This window comes from Nicotiana tabacum, chromosome 3 (assembly GCF_000715075.1).
Source record: "Nicotiana tabacum cultivar K326 chromosome 3, ASM71507v2, whole genome shotgun sequence".
Classification (NCBI taxonomy): Eukaryota; Viridiplantae; Streptophyta; class Magnoliopsida; order Solanales; family Solanaceae; genus Nicotiana; species Nicotiana tabacum.
The window spans coordinates 5,512,791-5,532,967 of NC_134082.1; the positions used below are offsets into that span (position 1 = coordinate 5,512,791).

Genomic DNA, 20,177 nt, shown 5'->3' on the forward strand with positions numbered 1-20,177 from the left:
ATAATTTTTTTTTATTCTCCAAAATTGCTTTTGTTTATGTTCAAAAATACTTTTTAATTTGCTAAAAGTTTGGTCAAATACTTTAACCTCGGGAGAAAAGGACTTTTTTTTAAAAAAAATTCAAACTTGGAGAAGCAAGCTAAAAAAAATAAAGAAAGGCAAAACATACATTCTTTTTTTTCCCAGCCGGTGTCTAGTACTCACGTTGGAGCCGACTATATCCGAATTTGTGCCGTATAATATCTCATTCGGGAAGCTCCCTACCAACTATTTTTCCATTTCGAGGACTCAAACTCAATACGTCTACCCAAGGCCAGAACAAGTGAGCAGCCCATCCACAACACCAAATACTTGGGTGGTAAGGCAAAACTTACTAGTACAATGTTATCTTGAATTTTTCGAGACAAAAGATCATCCAAACATAGACATACTGTAACGAAGAAAATGGCAGTGATGATGAAGCAAGGGGCGAGTCCTTGCCTTCATTCTCTCTCACATTCCTTCTTTATTTCACCCAAAAATCCCCCTCTCAAATGGAGAGAAGAAGCTCTGTTAAAGAAGCTTATACAGAACAAACCCAAGAAAACTCCCAAATGCATCTGCATTGATTTCAAGGTAACTATCTGAATTTCGCTTCTGGGTTATGTTTATTTCTAATATCTGGTTATGGGTCTGCTGCAAAATGAGAATTTTAAAGTTAAGTTATTTCCAAATATAAAAATATGTCATTTTCTTAGACGGACTAAAAAGGAAGTGTGTCAGATATTATAGAGGGAGTATTTTGTTTGTAACAATTGTGTGATCAGTTATTGTAGAGGGAGTATTATGTTTGTAACAGTTGTGTGAGAGAATTTTTAAATAGCCATGGGTGGTGTAAGTGGTGTCAAAATTTATAGAAGAACGGGAATAATAACTTTAATTATCATGCTTCTAGACAAGAAATAGTTTTGGTCTATTGGTTTTGTTGAGTCTTAAGTTAGAAAAAGTCCTGAATTAAATTGTACTTCATCACAATTTTTAACCACATAGATTCTCTCAAATATTTGCAAAAAAAAAAAATATGTTAGTTGAGATTCGAACCTTTAACCTCTTAGAGCAAAATCACGCACATAACTAATGTGCCAAGAGACAATTTATATTAAATGGTGTTATTTTTTCCTACTTATCCGCTTCCTCACAGTATTAATACATATATTTAGTAAAAAAATTCGGTGAAGCATTGTCGCGTGACACCGCTTCGATAAATGTGCATCCGCCCTTGGAAATAGCAATGTAGAAAATAAAGCAGGCAATCCGGTTGTTGCAACTTAGACTGATAGTGTAAAATTAGACTGATAGTGTAAAAATTCTTCAAACATCCCTAGCTCAGCTGCTCTGTTAAAGAAGTTTATCCAGAAAACCCCCAAGAGAGCTTCTAAATGTGTCGGCATTGGTTTCAAGGTAACTGAATTTTTAGCTTCTGGGTCTGCTGCAAAATTGCTGCTTTTAGTCATGATCATGGACTGTGTTTGCTTCTTTCTACTGTTCTTTGAAGTCTCTTTTGATAATCAGAGCAACTGTTATTTCTGTCCTATTTTTATATGACTTTGTTTGGCTGAACGCATAGTTTAGGACATTAATTAGACGAATTATACTGTAACAGTTGAACTTATATATAGGCGGATCCAGAATTTGAGGCTTATGGGTTCCCACCTTAATTTCAGGTTAATATGCAATAATAACTGGGTTCACAGTCAGATATTTACCAATATTTAATGAATTTCTTAATATAAATACAGGGTCTACACAAGAGTTACTGGGTTCCCGGGAACCCGTAGTCTATGCACTAGGTCCGCCCCTGTATATATACAAATTGTGTAATAAAACGTTATACTATCATATCATCTAAAAGATAAATACTCCATATGCAACAGTCTATAGTAATCCGATAAAATTGGAACGTTAGCATGGCCCCTGCGCAAGGATGATACACACAAATCGAGAAATGGTCCAAAAAAAAAAAATAGTAAGTGGACGAGTTTAAGTTCTACATATTGACAATATGAAAAATATTAACACAATCAGGTCACTTATTAGGTAATTATAAGTAAATTTCCTTACAAGCTTTAATTGGTAACCAGATAAGAATGGTAACTAATCACAAGTTAAAATTCAGTGATGGTGTTTAATCAATTTTCTGATGTCAGTGTATATAACTGAAATCCTAAGTGGAATTAATAACTTGGAATATAAGTCAACCTACTGCAATAGGTTAAATTACACTTACATTGTAAAATTTTTTTTATACTATCAGTGTACACAAGTTGAATACCTATTAGTAATACTGAAAGAAAAAATTAAAGTACTAGTTGAAAAGTTAGTTTTGAAGTTTAAAGTTTGCACAATTTAAATAAGATTGAATTCTTGAACGTTGTGAAAGTTATGCAGAAGCAGAATAGTGTTAAAATTTTTGATATCCAAAATATAAAGAGTCGGATATAAATTAGGACAGAGAAAAGATTACTTTATTTAGGTGGGATTCCTGTAAGCATAAACAGTTTATATCCGACCGAGAACATGTTCTTGCTGTTTTTAAAGGAGAAAAGTGAAGAACTAGCTTCATCTGTAACGTACTTCAGAAAATTTTGAATTTTGAACTAATCTGTAGGATATGTTAAAAAACCTGGCCTTCAACTACGCCTGCGGAAATAAAAAAGGGCTTGATTAGGAATTTTGTTCAACGGGTGATATAATGGATGATTATTGTTGTAGCCGCACTAATTTCCAAAGAAATACTGGAACTGGTGTTAGATTAGTGTATTTTTCTCTATGTTTTAAGGTCTACATAATGATTCTAATGATCTACTGGTTGAGAGTACCTGCTGTAAGAGCTGCATTGATCTTCACTGCTGAAAAGCTAAACGTTAACAGATTTTGTGTGAGACAGTTCAATTAGATTCTATCCGATATTAAGTGACACTACCTTATTCCTACTGCATTTAAATTCATTGCATAAGCTGTAACAAGTGAAACTCTTTGTAGCTTGCTCTGCACCAATGTACTTATACTATATTTGAAAAGATAAAAGACTCAATAAATTTAGTTTCTTGAAGTGTTTCATAAGAAAAAACCGTAAAATAGTCTAATGTTTTGGAAAATGTAAATGTCTGCTCCAACTTTATTCAGTCTATGGATTCTCAATCCGATAAATATGAAAATAAAACTACTTGTTGATCACACTTTCTGGCTCCTCTTCATGTTGAATTTCAATTGGCAGGAAATCTTGCAGTTTAGACAGCCAGCAGCAGCAGTAATTGTGGTTAATGCATTGATGATGACTTCACCCTTAGAAGCCTTAGCTGAAACATGTGAAGCTGAAAATTCTCTCTTCAATATGAATATGCCGTTACTGCTGCTTGTTGCGCTTATTGGGGCCACTGTTGGAGGTAAGGTACTTAAAAACTATGTTGGACAGACTCTCCAAAAATGTCATCGAGCACGTGTTGGATCCTCCAAAAGTAGTGTATTTTTGAAGGATCCGACATGGGTGCGGCATCATTTTGGAGAGTCAATAGGATATTATATGGGGTTTGGTCAACTGACCTACATATAATCTATCACTAACATAAAAAGAGAAGATAATTTTTTTGAGAGAGAATAATCTCCCCTAAACATGATTCTCGTAAAGACTATACTGTGGAGGCTATTGTTGTTGTGAGAAGAAAACATTAATTTATAGAAGTACAAACTTCTCCTCCAAGAAAAGGATAAGGCATATGAAAGCGATTTATTCCTTTTAGGAATCTTTTTCCTTTCCTTCAAGAAAGAAAGTCCTAATAGATTAAATATTCAGGGCAAAATCCTAACACACGCAAGTCGCAACATAGCTTAATGAGTTGTACCCATGAGCACATCATTTCTTCCTGTGTTGCAGGCTTACAACTTTGAAAAGATGAAAACTGTTGTGAATGGACGTAACTTTTTAAGTCATAGATCTCAGTGAATGTAAAGTTTGAACATAAACTTTACGATCATGCATGAGTATGTGTTGCATATGACACTCTGTTTCAGAAAGGCACTTGAAAGGTTACATGGGTATCCGAAATTCAATCTTAAGAAGTTAAAAGCTTTTCATATCAAACATGATACATTTCGAAATCTGTTTAGAACCCTGGAGTTCACCATTCAGTCGTCACTACTCTACCGCAGTCAAATGATGTTATTGAGAAGGGATCTCTATTTTTAGCGTTACAACAACAACTATGCTTAAGTTCCAAACAAGTTGGGTTCGGCTATATGAATCCTTACTGACCATGTTTTTCCATTTAAACTCATCTCAAGACAATATTATACAATCTACACTTTTACTGTTTTCATTTCAGAATTTGTTCTGATGGAGACCCGAGAAATTTGCTAGAGTTTGTATATTTCTGAGTTTTAAGTATTATCTAAGGGATCCACTCTTTGATAGTTGCACTCACAGACAAAGTGCTGTGTAAGTTTGAGGATTAGGTCCTGTATGCTAGTAAATAGGTTCTTAGTTATTCCAAAGAAAGTTAAGCAACACTCTTCCCATTCTTTGTGTTTGATCGAACGACTAGGTCAGAGCTGCATCTTCTTTTGCGGAAACTAAGCCTTAATATTGGCTTTTTCCCTATGACGAAAGAGTTCTCAGAGTATCTTCCATGAAGATTTATCGTATACAATTAATACTGTTTTGTCAATGTTTTTTCTCCGTAATTCGGTTTTTAAATTTTTTATACATCTAGCGTATGCTTACATCCTGTCTTAGCCGGAGCATGGTATTCCTTGTTCCTATTTTGTGATTCCCTGGTTTCAGATTTTTGTTAGTTGACTACGTATTCTACACGTTTTGTACATTTTTTTTTAGGACTACTTGCACGTCAGCGAAAAAGGGAATTGCAGCGGTTGAATGAACAGCTCCGCCAGATCAATGCTGCTCTAAGAAGGCAAGCCAAGATTGAGTCCTATGCACCTAACTTAAGTTACGCTCCTGTTGGTGGCAGGGTTGCAGAAAGTGAAGTAATTGTTGATCCAAGAAAACAGGAATTAATATCTCGCTTGAAAAATGGGAAGAAATTTCTTAGAAACCAAGCACCAGAAAAGGCGCAATTGGAGTTTAAAGCTGCTCTTGACCTTGCACAAAATTTAAAAGAACCTTTGAAGGAAAAGAAAGCAGCTCGGGGCTTAGGTACATCCATCTTCTTGTTCTGTCTAAACCTTCAATTTCTCTATTGAACTTAAACCCAGGTTGTGTGTGTTGCCTTGCTTAAGTGACACTTTTGGTTTGGTATAGGTGCTAAGGTATTATAAGCCAGGTTGTGCGTTTCGCGTCACTTAAGTGACACTTTGGTATAGGCGCTAAAGTGCTAATGGCGTGCGCCTCTTTACCCATGGGCTCCGTCTTTAAGAAGACAGTGATAGACAATAATAGCGGTAAACTGATACATTATTGTCAAAATAACGTCACAAATCAACTTTTGTTTATAAAGGAGAAATCCCCAAGGGCCTGTGGCACACATTTTGAAACTCGGAAGACAGTGGGCTCAGCTCTTCACCCTTCGCCACTTAAATATCAGGCTTCTGTATGCGCTAGGGTTCGAATGCGTGACGTGCGGCTAACCCACACATCCCTAGTTGCGCTCTCACTATGATACAAATGAACTTTTGGTGGTTAAGGAAATTAAAATTTTTAGGTTAAGCAACCTTGCTTTAAGAAAAACAAAAAAACTAAAATTTTCATCTCAATGAGAAATTTTAAATGGTTAAACTTGATTGATGTCATTTTTACTTGTTTGTGACTGACACTTAGTAGTTATTGTTGTTAATGTCATTTTTACTTCATACATTCCGCTTAATTATCGTTATTGTTTGCACTTAAAGCCCAACAGTCTTTGGTGCTTTCTGAGCTTATCACTTTTGACAACTCTGAATCTCACTTCTAATAAGTTGGATTTAAGGCTCAGTAATTCTTGTTCCTTATGGTAGAGAGAGAGGGAGAATTTATTTACACATACAAACATGACCATATACGCAATGCTGCTCATTCCCTCCTATATGGCAATGTTCGAGTGTCAGTTTTATGTTGGATTTTCCAGGGGCATCTTTACAACGGCAGGGTAAGTACCGCGAAGCTATTAAGTACCACTCTATGGTTCTTGAAATATCGGCAAGACATGGAGAGGAGTCGGGGAACACAGAAGCTTATGGAGCAATAGCTGATTGTTATACTGAGCTTGGGGATTTGGAACAAGCTGCAAAATACTATGACAATTATATTGCAAGGTTAGAGACTGATTGAGCTGCTAGTGGGAGGACCTATGATCGAGAAATCTGTCTGGAGCTGACCCTTTGGGTCAATCACAGCCTTCAAAACTTGGGGATAATGGGGTCGCCCCTCTATCCTTCTCCACATAAATACCAGAGTTAGTTTGCTTGGCGCAGGCTCGAAGAGTTAGTTTGCTTGGCGCAGGCTCGAACCTATTATGGATATTTGTTTATTTTCATGCATTCAAAGTAGAATGCTTAGAGCCTGAAAATCCTTTTTGTATGAGCATACTTTATTAACTGGTTCCTTCCATTTTTTTCTTTTACATACTCTTTTCCAATGTATCTATCTGGAAAAAAACTTATCTCTCATCTCGTATTTACGCCAAACTGCGTTAGTTTACCATGATTAGTGGAAAAATAAAGTGAGAATATGAATTTCATGTCATGTATTTATTCGCTTGGTATGAATTTCAGGTGCTGGTAAGTTTTTCCCTATCTAGTATCTATGGTGTTTGTTCACCAGATGTTTTCAGCATTAAATTTGGATTTGGGTTATTGACATTCAAATTAGCTCTCTTAACTAATGGAGGTAACATCAAAGTTGCTCGGTACCTGAGCTAGCAGGAGGTAGCAGGTACCCGGTGGATTTTAGTTGAGGTGCTGCAAGCTGGTCCGGACACCACTGTACTCAGGGAAAAAGAGAAAAACTAATGGATTAACAGTAATTTACAGAGTTGTACTAATCAAATCTAAAAAGTTTCCAGTGATCCTTGTGTCACACAGCCATCATTTCTCTCTCAATTCTTCAGTACGTTAAGGATTGTTTTAAGTTCTGAAATATGATAATAGAATTAAGTAATCAAAGTTCAGAAGCATCCGTCCACCTTTAGAAACTAGAAAATGCAGATATCCAATCCTTCCCTCTTTGTTTTTTTTTTTTTTATAAATCATTTTTGTTGAAATATGAAGGCACATATGATGGAAAAATATAAAAGAAAACAAAGCTTTCTCAATTGCAATGTATAAGAAGCAATATTACAAGGCTTAAGGTATGCAGAGAAAATAAAAACTACAATCTAAACTGCACTTTATTCACAAATGAATTTAGTCTCTTGTTTCTAAACCTTAAAATTGGCAGACCCTTTGTCGGGATAGGGACAAAGGAAAACGCAGAATTTGGGAAGACGTTTGAGCTTAACACGAAATGCTATTTGCTCGATGTAAAACTGCTAAACAGAACCGGTCTCATTCCTCCCTCTCGATGCTTCATAGATAGCAAACACTGAAACAGTCATCTTACTTGCTTTCTTTCTTCATCCCTTCGTCAACCCACTTATCAAACTCAGACAACAAACTATAATCAACATCATCAAAAATTTTGCTCTCTAAAGGGTTCTGTCCTTTTAAAATGGACTTCTCGGAAGAACCTTCAACACCAGTGTCGTCTTGGTTCACATATGGTGACTCAAGAACTGGTGTCAGATGACTTTGTTCCAGTGTAATGTGATCTGACACCTCACATGTATCTGGAAGAATCTGAGACACAGATACATCCATCCTTTCACCCTCCACCACAGGATCTCTAACTGTCTCCCGACCCTCAGCATCGCCCAAAGCTACTTCGTTCCCTTTCTCACTATTGTCCTTGTCACCCATAGAGTCCTTGCCATGCTCTTGACCTTGACAACCATTGTCTTCACTATTACTAAAGTCACTAGAATCGCTTTCGCCGTGTCTTTCATGGTGGCCATTTTCTCCATCAAGCTGTTCAAAATGAGAAATGAAAGAACATCATTATTTTCAGGTATATACTGAAATAGCACAGACAAGTGAGCTAGAAAGGATGAGGTCTTTCTCTATCAAAGCTATATACCAGAAGATGAGGGGAGTCCATCAAAAAGTTCCATGGAGAAAGTTGATTTGTAATAACTATGGTGCACCAAGATGGATTTTTATGCTTAACCTGGCAGCTCATAGGGGGACTAAGCACAAGGGAAAGGCTGGCTAGCTGGGGTGTGACTGATACACTGGTGTGTCCTCTGTGTAATGTTGCTAATGAGACTATTGACCATTTATTTTTCAGCTGTGTGTACTCAAGTGGAATATGGAACAGATTATTACAATGGCAAGTTTTGACAAGAAAGGCTATGAACTGGCAGCATGAAATGGCATGGACGGAAGTAAATGAGAGGGGTAGGAGCGCTAGAGCAGAGGTATCCAGAATGGCTATAGCTGGATGTGTATATCATATATGGCAAGAGCGAAACATGAGGATATTTCAGAATAAGCAAAGGCAAGAGGAGCAAGTTATCAGACAAATTATTCAAGAGATATTCTGCAGAGGTTCTATGTGGGCTCGATTGGCTAAAAAACTGGAACGCTTAAATTTTTACCCTTAGTTAGCCTAGTAAATGCTTTATGATGTTGTTGTTGTTTAGGGGTATAGTAGTGATAGAGATGATGCCCAGCTTTAGTGCTTGTTTTTTTGTTTTGTTTGAGCTGTACAAAGATTACTTGGTAATTAATAAAAAATTATTTACCAAAAAAAATTCAAATGAACCCCTACTTTGTGCATTACCTCGGAAGCAGTCTTTTCTCTTTGTTTCTTCGACAGAGACTTGATGGCTTTAAAAGCATCTGCAAAGGATGCTACCATGCAGTCCTTGAGTGATGCAACCTCCTTGTTGAGCTAGTGAAAGGGAAAAAAAACAAAGTTCAAATTATTTAGATAGGGAAAATTCATAACAACAACAACAACCCAGTAAAATCCCACTAATGGGGTCTGGGGAGGGTAGTATGTACGCAGACCTTACCCCTACCCTGAAGGAGTAGAGAGGCTGTTTCCGAAAGACCCTCGGCTCAAAGAAACAAAAAGACAAGTGGTCGTACCATCTGAATCTCACTTTTCAACTCCAACTGTCCATCACTCAGTCTTTTTAACTCGGTGCTACAGTCATCATTGTTCAAGGGATGATCAGGTTTGGTTTTAGGCTGCTTCCTACTTGTTTGAGGCGGCGGACCGCTAAAGTCATCATCACTAAGATGAACTTCAGCACCATCTCCAGATGCCACCTCATTATCCCTTTCATTTTCAAATGATTCAGGCAAATTCAGTGTTGTTTGCTCAAATGTTGTTGGAGAAATATTCCTCAGCATCAACTACATAAAAAACATTAGCATGAGAAGAGAATAAACGTTCGTCGATTCATAATTAATAATGGTGTAAGATGGTATAGTAATGGTTTTACATGTATAGCAACATGTTACAATATAATATACTATAATAATACCATAAATATACACTTTTAAAGTGCAAAATATATCCTACATTAGTGTGTATGTTAATGGAATATCAAGTGTATATGTTAACACACTATACAAAAATGACGGTGCTTCCCAGTTACCTGATCCCGCTTCTGCATGAAAATCCCATTCGACAACTCCTTGAGGTTTGGCTTCTTTGTAACTTCCCAACTAAGTATGCGGGGCACTTTGTCATCAACCCGGAAAGCAATCTTCTTATTAACATAAGGGCAGCACTCGTAAAACCAACATTGGAATGCCAATGGTAATCCACGAAGCCTGTACATCGAGGGCTTCCCAAGCAACCTACCCTTAATAGACTTCAGTGTGGCTTTAAAGACAACTTTTCCCCAAGGGTACGTTTGATATGCACCGCTCTCAACGAGCCCAAAGTCATGCCTCGTGATATATTTATGATTCAGAGTGGAGAACAAGAATGTGTGTATGAAATATAGGATAGCAATGTTGACTGCATCCTCATCGGATTTCCATCTCTTGTTAAGGAAGCAGTCAATTAAGGATTGCTTAGGTACACTGCAAAGTTCAGAAAAGTACGTATCAAACAACCGATTCGTTCCATCGAAATCAAGGCACACATCAGCAACACCCGTACACTTTAACCCGGTGATAATACCAAACTCAACAAGCCCAAAACGCAGCCTGACATCATTCACTGAAATACACAACTCATCCTCTCTCTCGTGAACCACCTCCCTCAGCAATAGCGAGTGTATCAATTGAGGCTGAACCAATACATCAGGCAAATCAAGAAAATGCCCGAAGCATGTTTCTCTGAACATCTGAATCTGCCTATCATCCAACTTCGCATTCAACAATTTAACAACATCTACATTAGTGTGTGCCCCAATTCTTGCTGTGAAATGCTTTCTCGGTTGAACATAAAAATCCCAAGTCTACATAACAATGACACAACTATACTGTTAATACACCAGAAAGTTGTCAAATATATTGTACAATCAAAAAGTACAGATATACCATTTCTACATCATCTACTATACTCACGCACACATCATATACACTGTAATACACATAACATACCGTACATATACACATCAAATGCTAGTACAATATATACATACAGTTTACTAAACATATACATCATATACTATGTATATGCATAGACATAGAGCTATATATACATAAGATAAATTATATATTACTGCCCCTATCCCAATTCATGCCACACTCTTTCATTTTTAGTGTGTCCCACAAAGAATGACTTTTTATATTTAGAAATAATTTAACTTTAAATTTCTCATTCTACCTAACGACATAATTAACTTATAGGTTGTACAAATGCCTCTGACTCCATGTCCATTCAAACAACATCACATAACAATGGAGCAGAAAGAGTAATAAAAAAACGAAAGAAAACTGGAAAGTACCTTCAAATCCGAGCTGGAACTCTTCCCCTTGTGTCCATAATCCAGCTTTCTCCTTTTGGGACTTTTATCAAACACATAGTCTTCATCAGAGTCAACTTGTACATGTTTTCCTTTCTTTTTTCTCCTGACATTACTACCCTTTCGACGCTTCCTTTTTCCAGAATTTTTCACACCATCTTTTTCATATACTTTGGATCCTTTTTTGGGCTGAACATTGATGGATTTTAGCTCCACTAGAATAGCAGCCGCTTGAGATCGGGTTCTTTTTCTCTCACTGATAATTTCCATTTTGTACTCTTTCAGATGATCGAAAACTCATAAATTCTTCAGTAGTAATAGCTCTAGGATCGAATTATAATCCTAATTCACTGCAGTGACTGATTTTTCTTTTTCAATTTTCTAAAAAGATGATATTGCCATAGAAAAAAGATTAGGTTTTTTTTCTGGAAAATATTCGGGTCATCGAAGCTCGGGTTTCGGAGATGACGTTTTGCACAGTAATGAGAATCTAGTGAAACTAGAAAAGAGAGAGAAAAGTTAATTTACACCAAATCATACCATAATTTATAACGGTTAAGTGATAAATTAATACTCACTCACGAGTTAGCCAGTTTTCGAACTGGTCATTCAAAACTAGCAAGCGTTTGTAAAGTTATTGACAAATAGTCACTATTTTAGTGTAATAGGGACCGGTACAGTATCATATAGTGGAGATCGGTGCACCTGTGTATGAACTTCTAGCAAATTATATTGTAACTCCAACACGCGGAAAGTTCCACCATAATATACTGGAGATTGGAGCACATGTGTATGAACTTCCAGTATATTATGCTGGACCGGTATATTTTACTGGAACCCCAGTATATTATGCTGCTGGAACTCCATTATAATATGTTGGAGTTTCAATATACTTATGCTGGAAATCCAGTATAATATACTTGAGTATTTTTCGGATTTTGAACAGTATTTTCGTTAAGATTTATCTTTACATGAAAAGTGGTTAAATTTCGATTACTTTTGAAACTGTGGCTATTTTTGAATGACCACTTGTAAATCTGGCTATTTTTGAATTTCTCCCCATATTAATATATTATGTGTTGTGTTTCTCGCTTACACGTCCCTTAAGAAATATTAATTAGGAAAAAAATTGGACTACTTTACCCTTATTTGTGTCTTAAGATATAATCTCTCATCATTGAATATTTATTTTATTTATGTGTTATCTCCATCAAGGAATAATTATTACTAAAGGTAAAAAAAGGAAAAAAAATAATTAATTTTGTCTTGAACTTCTAAAATGATAAATAATTTGAAACAATTATTTTTAGTAACCACGACTGTTAATATGAGACGACGGGAGCATGTGAATGCCTATTTAGTAATAACAATATTTATTGCGTATTTTATATATTTTTTGAATTGTTATCGGTGAAGCTAAGAATTTTACTAAAAACGTCAAATATAATAAATAAATAAATAAAGTAAGTAAGTAAGAGGAGCCAACGTATAGCATATACATAAAAATAAAACGACGCCCAACTCAACTGGAGAGACCTAACCTGATCAGAGAAGTGCTAATTTGGTTCGGATAGGTAATGCCACAACCTAAGTAATCAATAACAGCTTGTTTGGATGGTTGTTACCCATTGTATTGTATCGTATTGTTATATTAAATACGATGTTTGTTTTGATTGTTACTTAAATTTTATTGTATCGTATCATTAAATCCGTCGTTACATAACGACGAAATGTGCCACTTTATGTAACGACCGATTTGGTGTGGTCGTGTCGTTACTGTTGCGGAAGCCAAATGTATATAGTGTGAATAAGTCACAACTACTATACCAAAAATTATGACAGCCACCAAATAATAAATAAGACAATAAAACAACAATAAAAGGAACACCAGAATTTACGAGGTTCGGCTAATTTTGCCTACTCCTCGGACACAACCAATATTTTATTCCACTCCAAAATACAAGTGAAATAATACTAAAGAGAGAAGATACAAACGTTTTAAGAAGATAAGAAGGCAAATGAGAGGTGTGTTTAAATCCTAAACATTAAGCCTTCTTTTATAGGGGAAAACCCCCCAACTCTTCTTTTCCCACCGATGTGGGACAAAAATATTTGCCAAACTTAACAAATCTCCACCTTGGCAAAATTCCACATCTTCAATTTTCTCTCAATAACAAATTTTGATGTGTCTTCATCTTCAATCTTCAGTTTTCAACAATGTTGATCAAATCCAAACAATGTTGAAACTTGACCGCAGTCACCACCTTTATCAGCATATCAGCAGGATTCTCCGTAGTATGAATTTTCTTTACCGTGACTCCACCTTCTTCTATGATTTCTCGTACGAAATGATACCGAACATCAATGTGCTTCGTCATTGCATGATAAACTTGGTTCTTCGCTAATTGAATAGCACTTTGACTATCACAAAAAATTGTGATACCTTTTTGTTCAACACCAAGCTCCTTTAGCAATCCTTGAACCCAAATTGCCTCTTTCACAGCCTCTGTAATAGCCATGTACTCTGCCTCTGTTGTGGATAAAGCAACTGTTGACTGCAAAGTAGACTTCCAATTAACTGGTGCCTTTGCAAAAGTAAACACATAACCAGTAGTTGATCTTCGTTTGTCTAGATCACCCGCAAAATCTGAGTTACAATATCCAACTACAGACTGATTGTCTTCCTGCTCAAAAACTAACCCAACATCTACAGTATTATGAATATACCGTAGAATCCACTTCACAGCTTGCCAATGCTCCTTTCCTGGATTATGCATATATCTGCTAATAACTCCAACAACTTGTGAAATGTCAGGTCTCGTACAGACCATTGCATACATCAAGCTACCAACAACATTTGCGTATGGTACCTTTGACATATACTCTCGTTCAGTTTCATCCTTTGGCGACATAATAGTACTTAGCTTAAAATGGGGAGCAAGTGGAGTACTAACCAGCTTAGTCTTCTCATCTATGCCAAAACGTTGCAGTACTCTCTTCAAATATTCTTTCTGAGATAAACAGAGTTTCTTTGAACGTCTATCTCTTATTATCTCCATGCTAAGAATTTTCTTTGCCTCACCCAAATCCTTCATCTCGAACTCCTTCTTCAGTTGAATCTTCAACTTATCAATTTCTTCCGAATTCTTGGAAGCTATCAGCATATCATCAACATATAAGAGAAGATATACAAAGGAACCATTTTTAAGCTTGCGCAAATACACACAATGATCGTATTTGCTTCTCTTGTACCCTTGCCGCAACATAAACTCGTCAAATCGCTTGTACCATTGTCTAGAAGATTGTTTCAATCCGTACAACGATTTTTCAAGTTTGCATACCATATTTTCTTTTCCAGCAACTTTGAATCCTTCTGGCTGAGTCATGTAGATTTCCTCCTCCAAGTTTCCATGTAAAAATGCATTTTTTACATCCATCTGAACTAGTTCCAAATCCAATTGTGCTACCAAAGCCAACATAATTCTAATGGAGGAATATTTTACAACTGAAGAAAACACTTCATTGTAATCAATTCCCTCCTTTTAAGCATATCCTTTGGCCATCAATCTTGCTTTGTAGTGAACATCTACTTGGTTAGGAAATCCTTCCTTCTTTGCAAATACCCATTTGCACCCAATTGCTTTCTTTCCCTTCGGGAGATTAACCAATCTCCATGTATGATTCTGATGAAGGGACTGTATTTCATCATTCATGGCAATCCTCCACTTATCTTCTTCTGAACTTTGGACTGCGTCTTTATAAGTGGTAGGAACATCTTCAGCTACAATTGAAGTTGCACAAGCAACCGTTTCTATGAGACGAACAGGTTTCGTTATTGTTCTTTTTGGCCTGCTGGTTGCTATTGATTCAAGTTGTTGTTGAGGTTCCTGAGTTGGAATCTCCTCTACTGGCTCTCCTTCCAGAGGGTAATCTTCATTTGTTTCCTCCTCTGCTTCTTGTGTAGGAAAAATAAATTTTCCCTCAAACTCCACCTGCTTAGAAGCACCTTTATTTTGTTTGGTATCTTCTGTTACCTTATTTACCATAACAGATTCATCAAAGGTAACATCTCTGCTGAATATTACTTTCTTTGTCATAGGACACCATAAGCGATATCCTTTGACTCCAGAAGTAATTCCCATAAAAATAGCCTTTTTTGCCCTTGGATCCAATTTTGACTCTGTCACATGATAATATGCAGTTGAGCCAAACACGTGCAAAGAGTCATAATCTACAGTAGGCTTTCCATACCATTTTTCAAATGGTGTCTTGCCATCAACAACAACAGATGGTAAGCGATTAATGAGGTGACATGCATATGTAACTGCCTCAGCCCAAAATTCTTTGCCCAAGCCAGCATTGGACAACATACACCGTACATTCTCCAGCAAGGTCCGGTTCATACGTTCTGCCACTCCATTCTGTTGTGGTGTATGTCTGACAGTGAAGTGTCGGATGATGCCATCATTTTGACAGACCTTATTGAAATGATCATTTTTGTATTCACCTCCATTGTCTGTGCGAATACACTTGATCCTCTTGCCTGTTCGATTCTCCACCATCGTCTTCCATTTGAGAAAAATTCCCATCACTTCATTTTTGCTCTTCATTGTATACACCCATACTCTTCGGGAAAAATCATCAACAAAGGTTACAAAATAGTGCTTCCCACCCAATGAAGGTGTTTTGGAAGGACCCCAAACATCAGAGTGTACATAATCCAAAATGCTTTTAGTATTATGGATCGCTGTACCAAATTTAACCCTTGTCTGTTTCCCTTTAACACAATGCTCGCAAAACTCTAAGTTGCAAGCCTTGACTCTCTTTAACAATCCTTGATCTGATAGAGTTTTCAAGGATTTTCCTCCAGCATGTCCCAAGCGCATGTGCCATAGCCTAGTTGCTTCTGTTTCTTTGTCGTCACTGGATGTCACTATCGCTGTCCCAATAACTGTACTACCACAATAGCAGTACATATTATTATTCTTCCAATTAGCCTTCATTACCACTAGTGCACCTGAGCATACTCTCATCACTCCATTTTCTGCAATGATTTTGAACCCTTTTGATTCTAGGGCTCCCACAGAGATGAGATTCTTCTTCAAGTCTGGTACATATCGAACATCTGTTAATGTTATGATCATTCCATCGTGGTTCCTTAATCGTATTGAACCAATCCCATATGAGGTAAGAGGGCTGTTATCCGTTGTGTGAATGATTCCATATTCTCCTTCTTGAAAATCCATGAACCAGTCCCTGTTGGGACACATATGATAGCTACAAGCCGAGTCCATCAACCATATGTCTGGTGATGTTGATGACCCTGTTGTAACTAATGAGAAGTCTGAATCATCACAATCAGCTACATTTGAATCCATAATGGCCTTTCCATTATTATATTTGGCCTTATTCTTCAACTTCGGATAGTCTTTCTTCCAGTGCCTTTTTTCTCGACAAAAGGCACATTCATCTTTGCTGGGTCTGGATCTTGACTTGGATCTTCCCTTCTTTGTCCTCGTTTGATTTTGAGGACGACCCCTCACAAACAGTGCTTCTCCTTCTCCGCCCTTCTGTTTTTCTCGCTTTCTTTGTTCATAGTTGTACAAAGCCAAACAAACTTCTCTGAGAGAAACTTCGTCATTGTAAGCACGTGATTTTTGACCCTCCCCGAGAATTTTCACATTTTTAGCGTGAATATGTGAAATTGGGTCTAGTATAGCTATTTTAACTATTTTTACTTTATTTCGTTGCAAAAAAGAAAATCACAAAAATATATATATAATTTTATTTTATGTATTTCTCATAAACTTGAAAAATAAAAAAAAATTGTACTTTATTTTGGTACTTTATATAAATTCGAAAATTACAAAAAAATATATATAATTCTATTAATGTTTTGAAGTCGTTTTAATACAAAAAATATTATTTCATATTTTTGTCTTTATTAAAAAACGAAAATTACAAAAAAATAGTTTTATTAATATTTTATAGTTATTTTAACTTTGAAAAAATACAAAAAAAATATTACTTCATATTTTATCTTAATATTTACGAAAATTACAAAAAAATAGTTTTATTAATATTTTATAGTCATTTTAACTTTGAAAAAAATACAAAAATAGTACTTCATATTTTATCTTAATATTTACGAAAATTACAAAAATAGTTTTATTAATATTTTGTAGCTATTTTAAATCCTTAAAAATATTTAAAAAAGATATAGTTTTGTTAAATACTAGTCTTATTTTTTGTAGTTATTTTGCTTACATAGGACTAGTTAAGCAACGTGTTCCTATTTCTCGGGTCCGGGCAAAAGAATAATATTCGGGTTCAAACTACCCGGTTTTAGGCCTAATTTTCGGACCTAGCCCATAATAAACCGTGTCCAGGACACGTGGGGAACCCCACCACGCGTGGGGAACATATGCCTTGAACCCCACCACGCGTGGGCTCATTTTTCTGGGCAAAGCCATGTCAAATACACGGACTAACACATTTGACAAGGGGGACTTTTGAAAATTTTTGGGAAGAGGGTACTGTTCCTCCGTCTTCCTCCTTTGAAAAAACCTAACAAACCCTACTGTAAAAACCAACAAAACCTAACCAAGCCCGACCCCAAAACCTCCAGGCAAACCACCGCGACCGGCAACCACCCTCCTCCTACCAGCCTCCTCCATCGCCTGAAACCACCCGCATCCACGACCCAGCACCAGCGCCAAACAGAGAACCAAACAGGCCCGTCGTCAACCTCCATTGCCGCCCGCTGCAAGCTCCAGCTCCACCCAAGCCGACGTGCTGCTGCATCGCCATAATCAACCTCACCCTCCTCGTCAACTAAACCACCCATCAGCTGCTCACATTTCTTCTTCCTCACCAAAACCTAACAAAACCCCAACCCGTCACCCTCACGACGAAAACCCAGTCGCACCACTCCGTCAACTGCTCAAACGACATCCTCCTCGCGTCGACGCCGTTCAAACGCCCGTCAGCAGCCCCCCTCGCGTCGACCTTACTGTTGTCGACGTTGTTTCATCTTTCGCGAGCAGCTGTGGTTTGCTGCGATCCTGCTTGGCCGAGTGTTCTGTTTTCCGTCGAGGTCGACTTTGGTTCGTCGAGGTCCGTTACGTTGAGCTTGACGTCGAGGTTCCGTCGTTCCGTCATTGGAGAGGTTTCCGATAGTTGTCGGGACAGTTTGGTTGTTGTTCTTGCTTCAAACAGGTGCATACCCATTTCCAAACTTGTTATATTTGCTTAAATGGAATGAAATGATATGGATTTCCTATGCACTGTTTGTGTATCGGATTTGTTGAATATCGGATTTCCTATTCTGAAAGGTGTTAATTACTTAGTTTGTCTTAATAGTTGTTTATACATGTGGTAGTAATGTTAAAATTTTAGTAGCAATTTTAATTCCGCAGAAAAAAAAACCACTTCATCAAATGAGTTCAATTTATAACCCATGATCTCATGAAGTAGCGAAAAACGTAGTTATTTTAGTCTTGTCCTTTTTCTAAAAAAAAAAGAGGAAAAAAAATAAATAAATAAATAGAAAACGAGACTAGCTTCGCCAAATAAAAATGTACAGATTGCGAAGCCCTCACAAAATATATGTATGAAATATTTAGATTCCGGGATGGGTCGTTTAGCAAATCTCACGGCCCTACCCCAAAAATAATAATGCGCTAGTTGCTTTAGGCGCGCCTTTAATGATGTTATCTCCCTAAACTCGGGTGCACATTTATGTGACCCAAATCCAAATCTCAACGAAATCGAAATGTGTCTCTAATCACGGGTACATTGACTGTGACGTGGTCTGAGATGCATTTCCATGACGTTGCAAATTCATTTTTAAAATAATAAATGGGACGAGCCTCGACAAACAAAAAATGCAAATTGCGGGGCCCTCAGTAAATACTTGTTTTAAAATTACTTAGAATTCAGGAGGGCCGCTTAGCGAATTTCGTGGCCTTCCCAAAATAATAACACGATAGTCTCTTTAGGCGCGTGTTTAATAATCTACTTTCTTAAATTTGGGTGTGCATTTCATGCGACCCAAATCCAAATACCAAAACGTCAAATAAAATATGTTCCGGATTGTGGGTGCATTTCATGTGACGCAGTCCAAAGACATGTTTTAAGCGATGTTCACATTCCTTAAAATAATGATAATAAAGCGGTAAAAGATAAAATTTGCACATGGTTCACAATTGTATTTAAAATCAGATAAATAAGCCGAATATAACAGTTGAGCGACCGTGCTAGAACCACGGAACTCGGGAATGCCTAACACCTTCTCCCGGGTTAACAGAATTCCTTATCCGGATTTCTGGTATGCAGACTGTAATATGGAGTCATTCTTTTCCTCGATTCGGGATTAAAATTGGTGACTTGGGACACCCTAAATCTCCCAAGTGGCGACTCTGAAATAAATAAACAAATCTCGTTTCGATTGTCCTTTAATTGGAAAAAACTCCCTCGCGCCCCTCGGGTGCGGAAAAAGGAGGTGTGACAGCTCTGGCGACTCTGCTGGGGATTGACCCAGAACCACTGGTTCAGGGTTAAGAATTCGAGCTTAAAATAATTGTTATTATTTGGCTTTATCTATTATCTGATTTTTACATGTTTGAGCCTAATGTGTTAAATGCTGCTTTTACCGCTTTGATATTATTTGAACTGTATATAAACTGTGCCGAAACCCATATCCTTTCTGAGTCTTCTAAATCATGAAGAAGGGTGTACTTCGTACGACTTCTTTTCTGTATAGTGTCAAATCCCAATTTAGAACGAGGTTCGGACAAGTTGCTAAGCCGGTGAAGCTTCTGTATTCCCGGTACGCTGCCCCCTCGGCTCGAGCTGTCCGCTCGGGTAAGCCAGGTCTAGAACAAACACCCAGGTCTGAACCTAGTATAACAAAGCCACATGTCGGATCCCTAGTAGGAACGTTTATTTGCATCATGTGCATTTGACTTAGGGGACTCAACACAGGGGTTGGGTCCGTCTAGGACAAGCAACCTGAAAATAATAGACCAGCTTTTGGCATCCTATGTGCTACATGTTGTATTTAGTCAAGGGCGAATGTGTCATTTGGTCATTTCCAGCATGGTTTTATTTTAATCAAAGTATGGGGAACATTTGTGGAATTCAAGGAGCTTTGAAATTCCCTATGTCCCCCACGCTTCA

General features: G+C 37.2%; 2 protein-coding genes and 1 pseudogene across 2 annotated transcripts; 2 read left to right on the forward strand and 1 right to left on the reverse strand.

The window, feature by feature from the left end:
* The first annotated feature begins 301 nt into the window (after window positions 1–301).
* LOC142179378 (protein FLUORESCENT IN BLUE LIGHT, chloroplastic-like) lies at window positions 302–6,767 on the forward strand. Its single transcript, XM_075249123.1, has 4 exons — window positions 302–615; window positions 3,257–3,425; window positions 4,871–5,191; window positions 6,099–6,767. The coding sequence occupies exons 1-4, from the start codon at window positions 445–447 to the stop codon at window positions 6,299–6,301; spliced, it is 864 nt and encodes a 287-aa protein (XP_075105224.1). The 5' UTR covers window positions 302–444; the 3' UTR covers window positions 6,302–6,767.
* On the forward strand, window positions 1,906–1,999 carry LOC142179736 (U6 spliceosomal RNA; annotated as a pseudogene).
* A 492-nt stretch (window positions 6,768–7,259) lies between the features above and the next one.
* On the reverse strand, window positions 7,260–11,540 carry LOC107772551 (uncharacterized). Its single transcript, XM_075249124.1, has 5 exons — window positions 10,980–11,540; window positions 9,675–10,487; window positions 9,160–9,429; window positions 8,849–8,959; window positions 7,260–8,034 (listed from the first exon to the last, which is right to left on the reverse strand). The coding sequence occupies exons 1-5, from the start codon at window positions 11,265–11,267 to the stop codon at window positions 7,567–7,569; spliced, it is 1,950 nt and encodes a 649-aa protein (XP_075105225.1). The 5' UTR covers window positions 11,268–11,540; the 3' UTR covers window positions 7,260–7,566.
* Window positions 11,541–20,177: the final 8,637 nt, after the last annotated feature.